Source organism: Brachyistius frenatus, unplaced genomic scaffold (genome assembly GCF_029030835.1).
Source record: "Brachyistius frenatus isolate BFR_SWC_R1_liver_20210118 unplaced genomic scaffold, ASM2903083v1 Contig_245, whole genome shotgun sequence".
NCBI lineage: Eukaryota > Metazoa > Chordata > Actinopteri > Embiotocidae > Brachyistius > Brachyistius frenatus.
This window is the reverse complement of record NW_027210844.1, coordinates 264343-285904: the sequence shown is the minus strand read 5'-3', so window position 1 is coordinate 285904 and position 21562 is coordinate 264343. Positions and strand designations below refer to the sequence as shown.

Here is a 21562-nt window from a genome sequence, read left to right as displayed (position 1 = left end):
CTAAGAAAAGAGAGCTGCAGTTTGTGGACACTGAACAAACTGCAGGTACGACGTGCTGCCTTCTACCGCAGGATCTCCAGTTCAATGCTGCTGAAGATGATGGACAACAGAACAAGACAACAGTGGGACGTCTCCAGATACTGGAGCAGCCGTAATAAATGCAACGGGCCCAGGTGAGACAAAATGTCCACTGATTAACAGGAACAGTTGTGACTCAGCAGATGAACACATTCTCGGCCTGTTATTAGTGTCCATAATAAGGATTCAGATGCAGTCCAGTGTCTCTTTGTCCACCAGACCTTTGTGACTTTCACATCTTTTCCTGGTTTCAGAGTTTGTTAAAACACCTCTTTCTGTCCCTCTGTCTGTCTCAGTCCCTCCCTCTTCCTTCCCTCTTCCACCTGTGGGACAAGGTGTCCCACTTTATGTGGACTGCACAGCATTTTCATGTCTTGTCCCACGTATGAAGACGATGTCCCACATTTTGATTGTCTCTTATTTCCAGTAAACACTGCAGGACAGAAACTTTTCTAACTTCTGTCTTTTGTCTGAAGGCTGTGTAGAAAGCAGGAAGGCTGTTATCATTGAGCTGTTGGATGTCAGTCTGTGTACACGTGGGTCCAGTGCAGGTTCGTCTGTCTCCATCTTTGCTGCCATCATTACGTGACCACAGAGTCACAAGCTGAGCTGCAGAATGTGAAGGAAACTAGCAGAAAGAAAAGGAAATGCAGCGGCTGGGACACTTTATAACTGGATGAAGACGGTAGGAGGACATTCTCAGAGGTTTTAGATTTCTTTGTCTCAAATTGACGTCGTGAAGTGACACTAAAGTTAAACAGTAGCTGAAATAACTGGTGCTGACCTCACTGTGCAGCATCCCAACCATACAGACTGTGGAGAGCTGCACCACAGAAAACCATGTGTTGCTGCCATCAATTTCAAAATAAGAATATATTTTTCATAAAACAATAACATTTCTCAGTTTCAACACTTGATATGTTATCTTTGGTCTATTTGTAATTAAATATGGGTTTATGAGATTTACAAATCATTGCGTTCTGTTTTTGTTCACATTTTACACAGCATCCCAACTTTATTGGGTACGAGGTTGTTACATCTTCCGTCTCTCTGAATGCAGACACTCCTTCAGTTAAAAACTGTTCCTCTCTCTGGAGTCTTCCTTTCAGTGTCAGATCGATGGACCCTCCTCCACCCCACTCAGCAGCAGTTTTAATCAGGACCAGTGCCCACAGGTCCTTCCAATGAACTCATCAGTAGCCCTGCTGCATATCACATCCATCCACATCTTTACATCATTCACCAACCGTGTCTACGCTCCATTGGGGATACTCCCGTACAGCGGAAGGTATCCGTACCTCCTTAAAACAATGATGTCAGGATGGTATCTATTCACCACCTCACCTCTCCTGCACACACCAAGTCAAATAAGTCATTTTACTCATCTTTAGGCCTTTTTCTTTCATTTGAGTATTTCCAGACTGAACTAAAATTCAGTGCTGTTAAATGACAATCTTGACGGTTGAATTGGATAAAATAGTTTCCATGTTTTATATTTCTGTGATTTTCATTGACAAACCTCTGAGTCTGAGGCTGTCTGGTTCTCTGACACAGAGTTAAAGCTGGAGGTGAATACTGGACCAAATGAAGGAGTTCAAGTATCTCCAGATCTGGTTCACAGGTGAAGATAAAGGTGTGTGTGACAGGACTGAAGTGAGTTCAAAGGCAAAGCTTTTCATTTTCCAGCCACACTACGCTGCAGCCCTCCTTCAGAGAGATGAGGAGCCAGGAGGAGCCAGGAGGATCCAGGAGGATCCAGGAGGATCTAGGAGGAGCCAGCAGGAGCTCCAACACCTGGAGGATATCAGACTACACTCACTGCTCCTCTGGAACCACAGCTGAAGTGGTCCAGCTCAGCAGACGGCCTCCTAAGCACCCTCCATTGAATGTTTTCCAGGCATGTCTAATGATTACAGTAAACCTGGTGTAGAGCCAGAAACCCCTCTGGAGGCTCTACGGCAGCTGGGAACATCTCGGGAACGTCTCGGGGATGTTGAGGAGGAGCTGGAAAACTGAGCTGGGGAGACGGACGCCAGAAATAATCTGCTCTGTAACCGTGAAGCCAGCACGCAGACTGATGAATGAATTACTGTCATCACAATGATCATGATGAACAGTACTATTACATGATAAACCCACTAGGATTATAAGTGTTGAAGCTGAACTGTAGTTACATGACTTTATGTGTGCCAACAGGGAGTTTTCCTTCTGTCAGTCATGTAAAGTGAATGATCTCAAATCCAATGATACAACTCAGCATCCATGAAGCAGCCTCCGAGCATCGCCACAGACCTCACAGATTAACCATGTTCCTCTGTTATTATCAATAGGATGGTAGCAAATTAGGAAATGAAAACCCAAGTTGGACGAAAAATACTGTTTGTCTCATTAACAACAAATATCCATATGACACTACAGAGAAAATCAAGGGAAAGAAACCTGGCATTCAGCTATGAAGTCATTTCAGTCAGTACTACAGTGTACTGAGACACAGAGAGAGAAACACTGCTGAGTCGAAGCTCCCGTAGGAGCTACACATCTCTACACAGAGTCTATCACAACCACATGATCTGCTCCTCAGTGAAGCCCCCCCCCCCCCCCCACCACCACCACCACCTCCACAGTGTCAGGTTGGAGCAGCAGCTGTGTGTCCTTGTGTACGACACCAACACCCCCAACTTGCTTCCCCTTGAGTCTACCAGTCAGATGACAGATGACGAGGCGGCCAAATGTCTCCACAGGAAGTGGAAATGAGAGGCAAATATATGCAAACTAAAAATGTTCTACCACTTCCATACATCCACACACACAGAGCTGACTGATAGGCAGCAAGCTGCACTGGGCTGTTCTCCTTCTGTTAGATGTGGTTCAGCACCATGGACAGCGACACAGAGTTCACATGAAGGTCAGCGGCTCTTAACACCATTAACACCTGTAGAACAGGCGTTCTACGGGTAGAACACCTGTTCTACGGGATTCAGGTGAACCCACAGAGGACAGACAGAATGAACCTACAGAGGACTGATGTCCACACTCTGAGACAGAGGAACTGTGGTCTCCATGACGCCTGCAGAGAACCGGTTCTGCTTGTTCCGCTTTGGATCTGAATGGGAATAAAAACTATTGAAGCAGCTTCACTTCACGTTCAGCAGCTGAACATGCTGACATCTGTAAACATCTGGAGTCTGTGTGTCGTAGCTCACGGAGACAGTCAAGTACTCAGAACCTTGAGTGACACTTCCATGAGGTCATACATGAGTCATACGTGATTCATAAACATTTGTTTTTACATTCAGAGACTGATACACCTCCAGAATCTCATGTCTGATGTACAACCTCAAGAAATGTCCATGAATACACTTCAAAAACGCAGAACTTTAGAACTGCAGAATTTTAGAACCGCAGAACCTTAGAACCGCAGAACTTTAGAACCACAGAACTTTAGAACCGCAGAACTTTAGAACTTTAGAATCGCAGAACTTTAGAACTTTAGAATCTCTAGAATCTCATGTCTGATGTTCAACCTCAAGAAATGTCCATGAATACACTTCAAAAACGCAGAACTTTAGAACCGCAGTACTTTAGAACCGCAGATCTTTAGAGCCGCAGAACCTTAGACCTGCAGAACTTTAGACCTGCAGAACATTAGAATTGCAGAACTTTAGAACCGCAGAACTTTAGACCTGCAGAACTTTAGAACTGCAGAACTTTAGAACCGGAGAACTTTAGAATCGCAGAACTTTGGACCTGCAGAGCTTTAGAACCGCAGAACTTTAGAACTTTAGAATCTCCAGAATCTCATGTCTCATGTTCAACCTCAAGAAATGTCCATGAATACACTTAAAAAACGCAGAACTTTAGAACCGCAGAACATCTGAAAAGTTTTGGTCTTTGTTGTTAAAGTGTGTTGAAGTAGTTTGGTGTGAAGAGAGTTCAACAAGCAGAAGACTGTTGATCTCTTTCTGAAGACTCCCTGAAACCCAACAACCACAAACATGGACTGCAGACGAGAAGCTGGACACATGTTGTGGTTGAAGGTCGTGGGCCTCGATAGTTCCTTCGCCATGAAAAAGAACGGACAGTGTGACATCAGTTGGACCTCTGGTCCGCCATGTAAACAGACGCAGGTGAAGTTTCTCCTGAACTCGACCAAATACGACAAACAAATGTTCTGAAAACAGCTGCCTGCTTTCAGAGGATTTAGTTTTTCTTTTCTTACTCAGATGACAGACTCAGGATCAGACTGAATATTTGATGACAGAACCATCACAGATAGATTAGTCATCAGAAAAACAATCTGCTGATTATAATCTGCACGTGCCTCTCTAAAGGTGATGTCAGTCAGGTCCCAGTTCAGTTGATTTATGGTTTATCAGGTAATCTGTCCCACCGACCACAGGATCATCTGCACGAGCTGCACACCTCCGGCCGCGTGCACTGATGACGGCGGGAATACATGGACCACACTGCATCACTGCAAGGGGGCACCACCACCACCACCACCACCGGGCGTCTACACTCACTGACACGCGCGAATTTCTGTGCGTGTGCGACGGTGCACGTGCACCCTCATCATTCTCCATCTCTACCTTCATAACAAACGTGTGGTGTCGAGTGAATGAAAATCCTCAGAGAAGTGTGAAACATGGCAGCTGTCCTGTCAGCGGCAGACACGAAGCAGTGATCCGGTCCAACTGTTTTCACAGAACCGGGACAGAACCACACAGTGTCTGTGGAGCCTCGCCGCCGCTGTCATGTCGGTGAATCTCAGCTGCAGCATGAAAGTTCAACATGTCATGTAGTACTCACACATGGTGGACGCAGCTGGATCAGCAGCTTCACATCCACAGCCCGAAGAAGCAGCTCTGCGGCGGGGAGAAGAGGAGCAGCTGGACCGATCCGTCCGGAGAGCCGCGAACACGCCCGGTCCCCGGCCCGAACCAAACCCTCACTCCCGGTGGTAGAGCCGCCTCGAAGAGCACAGCTCTGAGTCCACACACACACACACACACAGACACACACACACACACACACACAGACACACGCACACGCAAGGCAGCTCCCTCCCACTAGTGACGTCACGGAGAGATGAAGTCTGACATACTGCATTCACTTCCTGTGGGAAAAGATTTAGGGATGTTTTTAAAAGTTATTTTGACCCGAAAAATGGACCGGAAACGACTGGTGGATGGCACATATCACGGGACAGCCAGCTCTTACACGGTAACAAATATTTACAGTTTATCGTGTCAGGAACATAGATATGTGTTCCAGATTTAATTACAGTCTATCTACTAGTACCTGAGACATTTTGCTTCAAACTACACGTCAGCCCGAGACTGAAGGAACAAAAGTTCTGTTTTAAAAGTGAAATGTGGTCCCATTCTTGCCTGATATAGTATTTCAGCTGCTCAACAGTTCAGGGTCTCCTTTTGTTGTATTTTTCATGTCCTGATGCTCCAGATGTTTTCAATGATTGACAGGTCTGGACTGCAGGAGGTCAGTTTATCAGCGGACTCTTCTACTACAGAGTCATGCTGTTGGAATACGTGCAGAATGTGGTTGGACGTTGTTCTGCTGAAATAAACAAGACCTTCCCTGAAAGAGACGTTGTCTGGATGGCAGCATATGTTGCTCCAAAACCTGAATATATCATTCAGCATTAATGCTTCCTTCCAGATGTTCAAACTACCCATGTCATGTGCACTAATGCATCCCTGTACCATCACAGATGCTGGCTTTTGAACTGAGCGCTGATAACAAGCTTTACAACATTATTCTTATATTGTTGAACTATTTTCCCACAGAGTGGTGAACCTCTCCCCATCTTCACTGCTGAGAGACTCTGCCTCTCTCTATGTTATTGATCTATTGGCAGGTAACATAATTAGTTGTGAGGTGTTGATCAGGTTGGTTTTTTTTAGCTTTACACAACTTTCCCAGTCTTTTGTTGACCCTGTCACAACTTTTTGCTGCTATCAAATTCAAAATAAGCACATATTTTTCATAAAACACACACATTTCTGTTTCAACATTTGATATGTTGTCTTTGGTCTATTTTCAATTAAATATGGGTTTATGTGATTTGCAAATCATCACATTCTTTTTTTATTTGACCTGTACAGATTTCTCGATTACATTTGTCCATACCTGGTGCATATAATGAGGAATAAACAAAAACATTTCTGACATTTGTGAATGCAGATTTTCTTCCTATTTCATCCTAATCCAGTGAATTTAAAAAAAATGTGCAGCCATTATAATGTCTTGCCTGGCAGGTTGTGCCTGATGTCCAGTGTTGCACAATAATGACTGTAGAGATGATTATCTGTGACCACTTGGTGGTCGGCAGTGTTTTGACATCATCTTTCATCGACTCAGTTTGTGTGGAACCTCGGTTGAGGTTATACCAAAGTAGTTACAATCCAAAACTTTTACCAAATAGAAAACCAAAATAGGTGAGTAGAGTCAAGTCATGTACCATGCTGTGCAAAAAGAGACCAGTGGAGTGAAATGCAACTTACATTCTCACATAAAAAGGAAGCTACACTTATTTGCAGTGGAACTCACTTTTTCCTCCAGCCTCAGAGTGGGTCGATGCAGGTCTGCTCCTCCCAAACCTACGACGTGTAGTAGGCTTATCTGAGCTGTGTATTAGAGCTGGGAGCATAGACTGATGCCATATTTAAATCATATCATACTGAAAGCGTGCCTGTGTTACTACAGGTGGATACCAGTCACTGTGGACACAACTACCGGACAACAGTGCATGTTAAACGCAGACTAGACAAGATTCATAAATTCATCAAACAAAACTACACAACAACCTTCATCTAAAGTTCGTTACATTAACTAATCTTTGTTACTGGACCTTTTCATTTTTAAGAGGACATTTCGGTTATTTCTTTCAGAGTTGCAGAATCTTACACTATGGCAGTATCTCAAATTGGTGAGTCAATAAAAATGATCACAAATTAAACAGCTGTTCTGTGTTTATGATGTCCCTGCAGAATTCCTGGTTCTGCCAGTACAAATCCTGTGTGAGGGTTGATGATCGGTGTCCAGGTCTAACCTGCTGAAGCCAGTAAATGAACCAGCCTGGGATTCCCTGTGCAGATGTCGATCTGTGCGAGCTCACGTCTCCAGACACTTAGCAGCATCACAGCCCCCATCTTCTGCTCGTCTCCTGGTTTATCATGCGTGGGAGGAGGGGATGTGTAATCCTGCCTTTCACACTCGCACACAGCAGATCTGATGAACTGCCTCGTTCAGACATGCATTTGGACGTGGAACAGGTGCATGTGCGCTCAAGCCTGACTGAAAATCTCACCACGACATGAGAATTATGGTCCACTTTAGAAACTGATTATTGAAATGTGATGTGCTCCTGAAGGTGGAGGATCTTCCCTCATCTGAAGGCTCGGCCAGCCTGTGACCTCCCCATGCTTTAGAGGACATTTTTGGAAATATACTTTTAGTCGCATAAGAAATGAAATTTAAAACGATGTCACCATGTTGGGTTCACTTCCTGTACCATTTCAGTGCTTCACAGGGTGAACACACAGGAGACTGAAGAAACAGCAGTATTTAATAAAACAGGATCTCAGTGTCGTTTAATGGCATTTTCTGACTTTTCAACCACATCCCATGGTCTTCATCAGCACTTCAACCATGAACTTTGACTTTGGGTTTATATTTGGTCGAACTTTCATTCCCCACTTCACTCAGCAGTAAAACTGAACAGACAACACAGTAAAGTTACTGCAGTGAGCTTTTTAATGTTCCACAAAATACCATCTCCATGTTGAATAAAATACAGATGTGTTTACACATGTGCTGCTCCTGAAACAGTTCACTCTCACCAAACTGTTAACACAAGGCTTCTCCAGCAGAGTTGTAAACCAGGCTTCAGAATGAGCTCTTAAACACACTGTAAAGAAATTCAAGTGGAAACACACAGCTGCTTTTCAAATTATAACCTCTGAAAAACCAAGTATCCACACAGTGCTGCTCCAGTTTCCACCGCCTCTACACACAGTGACCCACAGAACCGGGTCCAGTGAGAGGACTTTAAAATATTAGCAATCACGAGACACCACTTACTTCCTGTTGGAGGGGAAAATAATGTGATGGTCAAATTATATTCAAATTTATCAGGATAAAACTTTCAGCTGATTCAGTATCAGACTTGCATCCATTATCTATACCCTCTTTATCCTGTACAGGGTGATAGGGGGTGGAGCCTATCCCAGCTGACTGCGGTTCACCACGCTGACAGTGGACTTTTTAATCATCATCCAGCTCTGCACTGATGGAGAACCTGCAGCAACATCACACACATTCAGAGGGTCCACATTGTTGGAAACACATTTATCTTCTGCTTTTAAAAAGATTTTGATCACAGATGGACTCGGATCATTGTTAGCCTAGCTTAGCATAATGACTGGAAACAGGGAAACAACAAGCCTGGTTACAAAAAATTTACAAACAATTAACAGCAGTGTTAAAACAAGTTGTGGTTTTAGAGGAATTACATGTTAAAACCATTTCAGACAGGATATTGGTGTCAATGTGTTAACATGGTACGAAGCTGATGACCAGAAATACTCAAAATATCATCAGTTTTCAACATCAAACACCTCGAGTCCACCTTAAAAATAACCAGCATCTATCAGCTCTCATTCAGTCTCCTTTATTTCACTGTAAGTGTGAATAACAGGGTTTATTAATAGTTAACTCACAGGCACTTTAAATCAAATAAAATCTATCACCAACATTTCTTCTGTTTGGCAGAAATCAGGACGTCTGTCGGTGAGCAGCACGGCTCCTCCCTCTGGCTTCATGGTGGCACACAAAATAAATATAGATTCAGGAGAAGGATCCCTGTGTGATCTATCTCCAGGTCGACCTCCACTCATCATGTGTTCGTTATGTTTACAGATGTTTCATCCCAGTCTGAAGAATTACATCCACAGTCATGGAGCTGCTTTTAACTACTTTAAGAAAGGGATTCCTGCCTGGACCATGGAGACAGATGTCTGTCCTCTCAGCTCTCAGACTGATGTTTAGCAGCTGGAGGTGAAGGACAGTTTGTTTGGAAGGATTTCAGAAAACTAAAGTATTGATGACAGCAGATCTGAAGCAACACCTCACAGAACTCCTTGTTTTTAACTTTTTTACAGACTGCTCTGAAACCAGACGTCCCACTGCCACAGGAAATCCACTTTCATGCAGAGATCTCGCACTAAGCCTGAGAGACGGAGAGTTTATGAGTTCCACCATCAGCCGAACCAAACAGTGAAGTGTTGCTCTGACAGAAGCAGGTCAGCACACTAAGAAGCTTCAGATGATTTTAAAAGCAACTGAGAACCCGTCAGTGAGGTTGATTCTGTGAAAACGGTAACTACAGCTGACAGGTGAGGATCTCTGCAGCACAAAGACACCTTCACACTGCAACACATCTTCACATACATGCACACAGCTCAGCTACAGCTTCAAGGAGGACCGTCCACAAGTATGTACCACTCTGACGGAAACATCTCAGGGACACCTTGAAGGAAGTTCTTCGATTTCTGGGATTTAAAAATGTGAATAAAACGAAGTGTGACGAATCAGGAACCTCGAGGTGTCATGACCTCACTGCAGCTGCATCATTTCATCATGGTCCAACAGAGATGTCTAAAAAACACTTCATCCACTCAGACGCAGCCTTTCAGTGTGCAGCGATGGAAACTACGAGCCAACACGTCATCACAGCTCAGAGAGGGACCGCTGGAGGATCGACCACTCAGACTATTACACACTACAAAATAATGAGGTTCAGATCACCTGGATCAACTGTGTAACGACTCTTCTGACTGCTCCTGTTTCATGTCAGGTTTCCCAAACTATTACTTCAGTGAACTCAGTCTTATTGTGACTAACAGGACTGACTCTTTAAACAGGCTGGTACCAAGTCCACATCCAGAGGGACAGAACCACATCTGGACTGAAGAGCCAGATGTCTGCTGTGAACCTGTCATGTGTTCTTTGTTCTGCGTTGGAGCAGACGATCAGTGCTCTCTGCCGGCCGCTGTCCCCTGAAGGTCCATCAGTGATGTCCCCCCTGCTGTCTCTAACCTCAGTGTCAGTCCAGTTCTGTGTCCGTCTGTCTGTCAGGCCTCCTCCTGTCTGGACTGGTTCTGGTTCCACTGTCCTCCCTCATCGTACGCTCACCATGATCCCCTCTCATCATAGACTGACACTTCTGTGGTGCTGCTTCACAAAGCTCTCCTGCTTCTCTTTACTGACGGGCCCCTTGTCCTGCCGGGGCCCGTTGTCGCTGACGATGACCCCGCTGACCGGCCTCTCCTTCTGCTTCCTGTCACGGACCCACTCATCCCCCAGCACACTCCCGCTGTCCCCCAGGTCCCCCAGGTGCTCCACCGAGTCGCACTTCTCCAAGTCGGAGGCGATGGTCTGCAGGCTGATGACGGACATGCAGTCGGAGCCGGCCTGCTCCGCCTCCAGCCGCTCCCTCTGGCCCCACCCACTCTCTCGGTGCCTCTCCACCCACAGCCGGGTCTTCTCTCCGTCGGCCCAGTCGCTCTCTATCCCTCCGACCGCCTCACAGCTGCTGACCTGCGTCGCCACGGCAGCTCTGACCTCGGCCTCCGCCCCCACCGGGGAGCTGCGGCCCCCGCAGACTGCAGCACGGCCCCTGCTGGCCCTCTGGCCCCTCTGAGCGTGGATCTGCTCGCTGATCTGTTCCAGGTTCCTCAGGGCCACAGAGTACCTGGTCTTCACTTTCACCACCTGCCGCTCAAGCTGGACCACTTTCGCCTTGTGTTCCTGAGAAACAGTGAAGAGCAAATTATCAGTGACACAATGAAACAGCTCTCAGCTGGGGGTGGGGCCTCGCTCTCTCGTCTGTACTGGTACCAACAGAGTCTGGTACACGTTTTCTATAACAAACTGATGAAATCCATTTGAACAAAAATAAAATGTTGAGTTACACCACATCACAGAGAGGGTTGGGACAAGATCCTCGAGGAGTGAACATCAGCACATAACTCCATTCAAAGATCAAACTTCTGCTCTCAGCATCCTCTACCTGACCCCTCGCTGCATTTTATTGGAAAAATGAATCAAAGCAGCTCAAAAAGATGCAGGCAGAGATGTTTTCAAAATTCCACTGAAATTATCTACTGACAGTTTGTGATGCCTGTAAGGTCGATCACATCCACTCCAACAGGGCAGCTGAGAGTGACCACAGGTGAAGATCATAACAGCTGTAGATGATGTGGAACATCACAGAGCCGGAGTCCCTGCTCACTGATGAAGCATAATAATAATATGTAATAATAATAATAATAATAATAATGATAATCAAAACTGCAAGCAGTGATATGCGGGCCCTCGCACAGTGCATGTTGGGGAGCCGGCGGGTCAGGTCGGGGCGGGAGTGTTATCAAAGATGTAATGTTTGAGGAAGATCGGAATATGTACATAAAAGTTACAGTCACTTCTAGTATCATGACGAGACACTCAAAATGGTCGCCACGCCACGGGCACACCGATCGACGAAAACAAATTCATGATGCCAAGAGACTTTTTTGTACATCTCGGCGTGATACCCATGTCCAACGAATTTGGTGCATGTAGGTGAAACTAGGTGCCGGGGCTGCAGTGTAGGGGGCGCTAGCGAGACGTTTGGCCACGCCCACTCCCAAAACACATCAGATGTATTGTCTGTCCACGCCGGATGTATGTGCTGAATGTGCTAATATTACCATACAGGTGTCTTCAGGGCAGAACTGTTATCAAAGATGTAATGTTTGAGGAAGATTGGAATTTGTACATAAAAGTTACAGTCAGTTGTAGGTTCATGGTGAGACGCTCAAAATGGCCGCCACGCCATGGGCACACCATTGGACGAAAACAAATTCCTTTGATAACTTTTCATCTCCCAGTTGTTAAGATAGGACAGAGAAAACTTCAGGTTGGCACATCAAAGTCTGTAGGAGGAGTTCGTTAAAATGCAACAAGTGCGATTTGCCAAAAATGGCAACTAAATTCAAAATGGCGGACTTCCTGTTTAGTTGAGGTCATGCTACCAAGAGACTTTTTTTGTACATCTTAATGTGATAAACACATCCAAAAATGCCCACACCCACTCCACTAGAATACAATTTTTTTTGCCGGGAGAGATGTGTGTACCAACTTTCATGAGTTTTTGAATATGATAAAGCCTCCAAAAAGGCAAATCATTTGTAAGAACAAGGACCGAAAAGAAAAATAATTCCTTGGATAACAACAGGGCTTTCACACCATGGGTGCTCGGGCCCTAATAATAATGTGAGGAATATGACAGCCTGTTAAATAACCCGTGCTGGTACTCACCTCCAGGATGTGATTGAACTGAGCCTTGAGTTCGAAGTAGGGCTTGGACTTGAGGATGACCTTCCTCAGGGCCTTCTGCAGCGTCTGGACTCGAGCCTCGGCCTCCTGGCAGAGCTGAGTGACTCTCTGGTGCTCGCGCTCACTGCGGAGACGCTCCTCCTCCGCCTCGTTCACCTGGACAGGACAGGACAGGTGACTGAGACACGAACACATTCTGCATGCCTTCTCCACAGCACACTGACACTGACTGGTTTATTAAAGGAGAAGCACCGGGGTTATTGATAACATTAACCAGGTTCATTGTTTCTAAGTGTTCCAGCAGTCTGACAGTGAACCAGCATGAACAACAGCAGGACCCTGAAACCGACGTTCCTTCGCCACCTCATTATTTGTAACTTTGTCCTGAAATAACAAATAAACATGTCAACAAAAACATTTTATTCCTATAAAACAAAGTAAATAAACATGAATCTACTCATGTACTACAGTATATATTTACAATACATGTGTACATGTATGTGTTGCTACATGATTTTACAATGTGTTGACAGACAATGGTTTTCAGTAATGTTCCTGAGCCCATGCAGTGATTTCCACTAGAGATTTGTGTCTATATATATATATATTTACTGTGTATGCAGCTGGACCGACATTTAAAATTTGTGATCACAGTCAATTATTAACTTCACTACTGACAGTATTTCCATTGTTTTCTCCATCCACACAAAGAAGCTACGTACGATGAAGGATGTTTATATCATTAGATACTAAATATGACATCAATAATGATACTACACACTCTCACAGAAATGCACCAAAACAAAGGCCGCTGTTGAGGTCATTTTAGGAAGTCTGTTATAAACATCAGCGTGATTTAGATTCAGATGTTCAGTCCAAGAAATAGTTGTGTGTGAACACATCCGCTGGGCTCAAACACTCCCCTACTGCAACTCCTTCTTCTAATAAGTAAACCAATAGGAGAACATGTGTCTCTGTCTCCGAGGTTAAGCCACATCCCATGATGTCACCGATATGTTAGTGTGGAGGGGTGTGCGTACCTTGGCGGTGGCGTGGTTCAGCATCTCCTGCCAGGTGGGGTCCATGGTGTTCCTGTCAGCCAGGAGGCCCTGCTCCGCCACGTACACCATCTCTCTGGCTGCAGTGTGCATGGACACCGCCCGCTCATACCGCAGGGCCGCCTTCTGGGTCTCCTGCTGCGCCTGCACAAACACAGCAGCTGAAAAACACTCACACAAGCTGCTGGAACAATGAACACACTGAACCCAAGGTAAGGATACAAGGAGCAGGAGGAGCTGGAGGAGGGGAAGAGGGGAGGAGGGGGAGGAGCTGGAGAAGCTGGAGGAACAGGAGGAGCTGGAGGAGTCGAGGAGTCGAGGGGGGGAGGGGGATTTGGAGGAACAGGAGGAGTGGAGGAACTGGTCCTTTAGAGTTGGTACTCCAACAAGGCTGCATCCACACCAACAGGTTTTCGTTTCAAAACAGACCTTTATCTCCTGTCATGAGTCCATTTCAGAACAACTAAAACAACTCAAATCAATCTGCTGAGAGTGAAAGCAAATTCAGACTCGGTTCCTCTATTTCTGTTTAAATCCCTGTCGAAGGTCTGTTTCTCTGCATCTGATCCACCCAGAACCTGCTGGGACGATAAAAAGCATCTGGAGACTCTGTGCATCGTTCTTTCTCTCTCGGAGTTTCTTTTTCTTGTCGTTTAGTTGTAGCTCTTTTCCTCTTTTCAGTTTGTTCATTTTTAGAGCTGCTCACCAAACGTTTACTCTTCTTTCTTCACTTCCTCACTTTTATTTGACTGTTTCTAGACTTCCTATTCCTGTATTCTCCTTTTCTCCTCGAAGCATCCGCAGTTTGTAACTCAGTAGTAAACTGACTGAGCTGACAGTTCCGGGTTCTTTTTTACTTTAGAAATCTCTTTAATAGTATTTTAGTTTTATTGTCCAGCTTTCAACATTATTCATTGAGTTTATTTAAGAAAAGTGAGTGCAGCCGAGTCCGATTAGCAGCTTCTCTCTGTAGGGCTCTTTTTTCATTCTTAACTATCTTCAGCTGGAAACAGCCTCGTTCCTCATCATCCTCATCATCCTCATCATCATCCTGCTGTGATCGGATCACAGGTGGTCAGATAAAGTTCAGGTGTGAACTCAGCCAGGACACATTGAGATCAGATCTGTTCAGACCACATTCAGAGGTGGTCTGAGTCGCATGTGTCCACATTCTCTTTGCAGTGTGAATGCAATCTGTCCTCAATCTGCCATACTGGAGGACCGCCGACTCAGCTGACGTCCTCTGAATATCAATAAAATAAGCAGCGCTCCACGTTCCTGTGTTGGTATCTGACCCGGTGCTTCCACATGTTACCGTCACGTGACAGCAGGTTGTTCGTTTCAAGTTTTTTTTGTTCCTCCATTCAGTATTTCACCTGAAGATCTGTACCTGCTCTTCTTTTATTTAATCTCCTGTGATTCTGCTGAGTGCAGCTGAACTGTGCTGACAGCAAGAGAGATGTACCAAAAACTTGCCGTTATAAAGCAGCTGATCAGTGAATTGAAACACAGGCTGCTACATGAAGCTGGTTTTACTACAGCCTCCTCTGGGTTCCTCTATTTTTCTTTGAGTTTATCTGTTGTAATTTCCGACACACGAGACCAACAGCTGTGGGAGAGCTCCGCCCCCTCACACAGTTCATTGATCACAGCAACAGAGACTGGAACAATTAATTAATCCAGCTCCTGACGGTTCAGGTTGTAAATTACAAACTCACTGAACTGTGACATTTTTGATGATGCCATGTACAACAGGATCAATAATGTCTTACTGCAGATTGTCTGAAAATGTGGACTCTTATTTTCAGATTTAAACATTTTAATCTTTCCAATCCATCCTAATGTGCGCCCACTAGGAACTGCAAACATTCTGTATGTAGTCATACAGCTAGTTCTGTTCAAACATAACTCAATCCTAACCCCAGCAACGACCTTTGAAGCAACTCTGTAGTTCTTGTGTTTAGTTTTGCCCTTACATTAACTTGGGAGAATCTTTTGTCCAAAGCGAGTCCAGTTCATTAAAAGCTCGTGGGAACAGGTTTGGTCAATGCTACAGTGGTGTCGTCAGTCTAAATGTGAAAACTCAACAAATCCAGACATAAAAGTGGAAATTTGAAGGAAGGGGATTGTTAACACACTATAGGTGGTTATCAAAATAAAACAAAACCATTGTTGTTAGTTCAGTTCAGTACAAAGTTGGTTAATCGTGTGAGTGAGTGAGTGAGTGAGTGAGTGAGTGAGTGAGTGAGTGAGTGAGTGAGTGAGTGAGTGAGTGAGTGAGTGAGTGAGTGAGTGAGTGAGTGAGTGAGTGAGTGAGTGAGTGAGTGAGTGAGTGAGTGAGTGAGTGAGTGTACTGAACTGAGAAAAGATTTGGTTTTATTGTCAATGAATGCAGCCTTTTTATTTGGTGTTATTTCTTCTTTAGAAGTTACATCATCTATCTTCAAGACTGATAGGATTTATTTTGAAGGGAGACACATCACATGTCTCCATATAAATAAAGCCAAAGTGTTGCTGGGGTTTATCCTGATCAAAGAACAAAGTCATTCCTGCCTACAGCTCAGTGGGATCTGTCAGAGCCTGTAGGAGAGAACATCTGTTGAGAGGTTACTCTGATGTCATGGAAGGTCTCTCTGGATGAGAAATCAGCAGGAGGACCAGCAGGATGGAGCAAGACAGCAAAAATATAAAGTCACTGCTGAAAGGTTAATGACTGCGTCACTGTTTCATATGCAGTCTTTACATGACAGGTGCAGCGGTTAGTAAACGGCTCTGGGCTCAAACCTGCTGGTTGTTACGTTCACTGTGGTTTAAACTGGCTGTACATGTGAATGGGAGAGTGAGTCTGTCTGATGGACTGACCTGTGAACAGTTTATCAGGCATGTTGTGTTTTGTATGATATAATAAATTGACAGGCTCTTTGAATCTGCATATGAACTCTAGACTCTCAGACAGAGTTGAGCAGGTCAGATTATTAGTCTGCTTTTTCAATTAGACCTCTGCTCTTCATCCAACCATGATGATTACATCCTCCAATGACTCTTCATCACGGTGATTAAACCTGACTGCTACTCATGTCTTAGTCCTTCATTGGTTAAATAGTCTTGTGTAATTAATGAGGTATCATTACATTACATTACAGTCATTCAATCTCAGTCACCTCCGACTTTAAAAGGACTACATGTCACCACCACTTTACTGCACTGTATGAGACATCAAATCCAGATGTGGATGTTATGATTTGGGGTTAAATTAGATTAAAATGTCCTTTAACTTCCAACTCTGATTTAATTAATCTAATATTTGCATGTAATATATGAAATGTTCGTTGTGCATATTTCCTTTTCCTAATAATAATTATTGTATATTTCCCTACAGATGTCTGAAATGATTCTGTATTTATTGACAGTCTTCATCCTGCCTCCGTCTCACTGTCCACACACCTGTGAGGGGTTTCCAACTTCCTGCCTGTTGTGTTTAGGTGCTGCAGGGAAAGTCGGGTGTTTGTCTCATTATGTGAAATTACCACAACAACATGAGAGTCAACTAGTTTACATTGAATAGAAAAGTCAGGTGTCATGTGTGTTCGACCAATGACTCATCTTCTAATGCTGTCGTGTGACAGAGGGGGCAGAAAACTAACGTCACAATCCACACCTTGAAACAGAGGCCTGAACTACGAGGCAGGTTCAACATATCAACGATGTCATTCTGTTATCTGGCTTAACTTAACCTGACCAACATCACCATGTGAAGAGGATCACACAGAGTGGGTTAACAGGGTTCTCCAATCCAGCTGTGAGGGTGTCACGTAAATGGGCGGGGTTTGAAGCATCTGACCAATCACAATTGTGGACAAGTGTCCTGGCAGCTTAATAAACAAAGAGCAAATTACAATATGAGACAGATATGAAGAAGTTAAACAGGCATAATCCATCTGAAAGCTGCTGAATGATGATGGACAGCTGATAAAAAAAAATCACAGTGAATGTGTGAATGTTAAAAGGCTTCAAATACTGTGTCCTGCAATAACATCTAAGTACATCTGACTATATTTACAGCAAATTAAAGTGTTTCTTAGATGTATTGTGGAATCAGAATCATATATTTATTGCAAGGTACGTTTTGACATAAAAGAAACTTGTCTCGGTGTCGAAGTGCAAAACTCAAAAAAATTAAACGAAAAATCATATATTGAGAAAAAAACACACAAAAGGCTGGAGATGTGTGAATAAATAATGTCATGATGAAGTATAAAACGATGTTAGTGTAAATGTACACAGTGTAAACAGTGCAGTGTAATATTACAAAGAATACTAATAACTGTGTTAATGTAAGATGCAGGAGTAGATGTGATGAGTTCACAGATGTCAGATTATATGTCTCGGTGTGTTTGACATTTAGTCTCATCCTCTCAGCTTCAGCCCGGAGAATTAAAAGTGAATTCAGAGCAGTAGGTAGGTTCACTGTCACATCTTATAAGTACAACAGGTACTGAACGGCTTCAGTGCTTCCTCATCTGTCACCACCACTGCTGTGCTCTGCAGGAATACAGCAGACTAGCTGCTCTCAGTACATCCAGGAACCATTTCCAAGCTCTGCTCACTGTCTCAGAACCAGAGACACACTGGTATCAACTGGGTTTGGATCCAAAGGAGAGGCATCAGAGAACATCGTGATGTTTCTTCAGCAAACATCTAGAGGAGGATTTAGATGGTTTACCATAGTTTCCTTATCTGTTGACTAACTTAATACTATTCAGGATACTCTCCAATAACATCAATTCAGACAGGACACTCCCAGTTTGTAGCCGAGGTCAGAAACCAGGATGTGCTGTGTTTTAAACATTTTGTCTTCCTCATCAAAATGAATTAAACACTACTGCAAAAGTTAATGTTCAGACCTGATAAACTGCCAGCTGAGCGCACCTCCCTCACAGTAATCACACCGTAACACACTTTCAGTGAGCAACACGCACCTCTTTGGCCAGTCTGCGAGCTTCATAGTACGGCCGCGCCTTCTCGATGCAGGCGCCGAGCTGGGAGCCCTGAGCGTTCAGCTTCCTGGCAGAATCCGTGAGAATCCTCCTGTAGCTGGACCTGGCATCCTGGAGGGAGCGCGCACGCACACACACACACACACACACACACACACACACACACACACACACACACACACACACACACACACACACACACACACACACACGCGACAAAACACTGAAAATCACATACAGAGAGCACAGCATGACACTGTGAGACAACTGAAGTGATCGGAGGATGAAAAGGCGTAAAACGTTCTGCCCGAGGTCGTTTTTAGATATTTACCGATCACCTGGGGGGAACAAGGTACGGGGGGGGGGGAACCAAGGAGGGGGAACCAGGTAAAGGAGTGGGGGCCAGGTAAAGTGGGGAACCAGGTAGAGGGGGAACCGGGTAGAAGGGGGAACCGGGTAAAGGGGGGACCAGGTTGAGGGGGTGACCAGGTAAAGGGGGGAACCGGGTAGAGGGGGGACCGGGTAGAAGGGGGAACCAGGTAGAGGGGGGACCAGGTTGAGGGGGGAACTAGGTACAGGGGGAAAGCACGCAGAGGGGGGAACTAAGTAAAGGGGGGGACCAGGTACAGGGGGGAACCAGGTAAAGGGGGAACCAGGGAAAAGGGGGGAACTCGGTACAGGGGGAAAGCAGGCAGAGTGGGGACCTGGGAAAAGGGGGGGGGGGGACCAGGTAAAGTAGAGGGACCAGGTAGAGGGGGGAACCAGGTAGCTACTTGTCTTGTAACACAGCAGCTCATTCATCCCACGCTGTGAACCAATCATGTTTGAGTAACCAGGATACTTATCAAACAACTCTGAAATACTCACTGGGTCCTTCAGTCATGTAATTTAAATATAAAATGTTAAAATGATCATCAAGACTAAGATTAAAACGTATCCCTTCAGTTTTTGATAAACCAGTGTTAATAAGCCAGATGTGGTCAGGTTTTTTCATGGTAAATTCCTCTGTAGATAAAACAGGAAATACTACAGGACGCTTTACAAATTATGATCAAAGGAAAGTTCAAAGTTAATGCAGAACCAGTCAGCTGTGAACTCTGTGGGTCACCTCACTGGTTGTAACACTAACATCAAGTGTAAAGAGGTTAAATGAAGTCAATTAAATCCAAATTGAATCATAAAACCCAGTCGGGTTATAAGTGAAAGTCTGACTGCACCTCAGTAGAGAAACAGAAATAGAAAGAGATGACGAGTCAGAGCCCCTGAAGAATGTAAGCCTTTGTTCAGACTGCAGGTCAATCACATCTTTAAGACAGACTGTCCACAGTGTTTTGGATGTGGTGCGTCCAGACATCGCCAACATATATACATGGGTTGCCGTGGTAACGACATACAAGCAGCTACGCTGGTGACGCAACTTTCCAACATGGAAGCTAAGTTGCAGCAGACCTTTTATTTGTTGTTGTCCTCCATAGAGACAAACCTCTGCTCTATGACCGCTCACACGTTCTGTCACTCGGCCTCTGAAAATGACATCATTGTGCGTCTCTTTGCGAGTGACGCAAGAAATCCGATCTGAGCTGGCAGAGCGTTCAGACTGAGACGATCTGTAGAAATCTGACTGAAGTCTCATTTCAAACCTTCACGTGGTTTGAGTCTGATTTGCAAAAATCAAAAAAAAAAATTAAATGTTTTTTTTTTTTTACTGTCCAGACTTTCAAAAATCATCTGGATCCAACCTGTAAATGACAAAAAACTGATTTGGGCTGGCAGTCTGAACAAAGCTTGAACAGATGGGTTTTTTATGTTTAATAATCCAGGATATGATTAAAATTATCATATGACATACATTTATGATAATGAAACACACCAGGAGGTGAGTGAAACTTAATAAAGTTAAGTCTCTAATAAAATACTGATTCCCTGTTGTGTAAACAGATGTGTAAAGATGGATGATCGCGGGGCCCCAGTTGATGTGCGCCCCCGGACCCGGACATGTAGGAACGGCCCTGAGTGCGACAGAAATAACGGGCTCACATCCAGCTGCAGCTCCAGCTTGTTGATCTCGTCACTGGCCTGGTTGAGGTGCTCCAGCTCCTCCTGAGGATAGCGGGGAAACACGAGGTTAGAAGCAGAGCAGAGAGAGCTGAGGAATAAAGCAGCAGCAGAGTCCGGCGGGACATCCGGTGCCCTGCGCTGCCGGCTGCAGGCTGCCCTGCCCGGGTACCAGTCTGTGGCGGGGATGCCTGGAGCCATGTTCACTACAGCGCTGTGACCAGCTGGGTTTAGTAAACATGGCACACGTGCAAACATAACAACGGGTGACCTGTTTAAAATAAGTAATACTTCAATTATTTGGTCACTGACTATTATTTTATAACTTGCCTGAATTCTTGGGTCTAATTCTTCCTCGTATTTTCCGGATTCTTCATCCTTCCCGGTATTTTTCTGGTTCTCAGCCTCTCCGTTACCCCCGCACTGCGCTGTCACCTCCGCGGACTCTTCCTCCACTCCTGTCCGCTTCAGCGTCACGGTGCTTCCCGCTCCGCCTTCCGCCTCTTCCCCCGGGGTCTCCTCTCGCAGACCGGCCGGGTTAGGGCAGCCCGCTCCCCTCGGAGTTTCACGCGAGGTCCCCGGCTCCATTTGCGGCCTGTCGGTTAGCAGCCGTTTCCTGCCGTTAGCCTCCCGGGAAATCACGCCGTCAGAGAGTTGGCGCAGTTTCTCATCCTTCACGTAGAAACATGTCGCCCTGCGTCGGCGTCACAGACATCCTCCGGTCGGCTAACGGGGGCCGCTGCATCAGTCCGGCAGCACCTGACTCTGCTGCTCTCCTCCGGCGGACTCATCCTCCGACAGACTCGGGCATCTCTGTAAAGTGTGATGGCCTCAGATTTAATGGATGGGGGTCGACTTGGTCCCGTGTTAAATGTGGTGTCCGGTCTGGTCCCGGTCTGGTGGGGGTCTCGAGCCCCCCCCCCTCCCCCATAGGGACCAGCTGCTGTCGCTCCTGTTTTATAACCATAATACTGA

The 21562-nt window shown here is 45.2% G+C and overlaps 2 protein-coding genes across 2 annotated transcripts in view; both read right to left on the bottom strand.

The window, feature by feature from the left end:
* The window catches only part of gabbr1b (gamma-aminobutyric acid (GABA) B receptor, 1b), a 121805-nt gene extending 116742 nt beyond the window's left edge, over positions 1 to 5063 (bottom strand). Inside the window, exon 1 of the mRNA XM_069720677.1 lies at positions 4888 to 5063. Within this exon, the coding sequence (XP_069576778.1) occupies positions 4888 to 4891 (4 nt within the window). The 5' untranslated portion in view covers positions 4892 to 5063. The remainder of the gene's footprint in view (positions 1 to 4887) is intronic.
* A 2768-nt stretch (positions 5064 to 7831) lies between these two features.
* Positions 7832 to 21481, bottom strand: sh3bp5lb (SH3-binding domain protein 5-like, b). The gene is made up of 6 exons (XM_069720654.1): positions 20918 to 21481; positions 20570 to 20632; positions 18515 to 18643; positions 13518 to 13679; positions 12460 to 12633; positions 7832 to 10908 (listed from the first exon to the last, which is right to left on the bottom strand). The coding sequence occupies exons 1-6, from the start codon at positions 21173 to 21175 to the stop codon at positions 10309 to 10311; spliced, it is 1386 nt and encodes a 461-aa protein (XP_069576755.1). The 5' UTR covers positions 21176 to 21481; the 3' UTR covers positions 7832 to 10308.
* Positions 21482 to 21562: the final 81 nt, after the last annotated feature.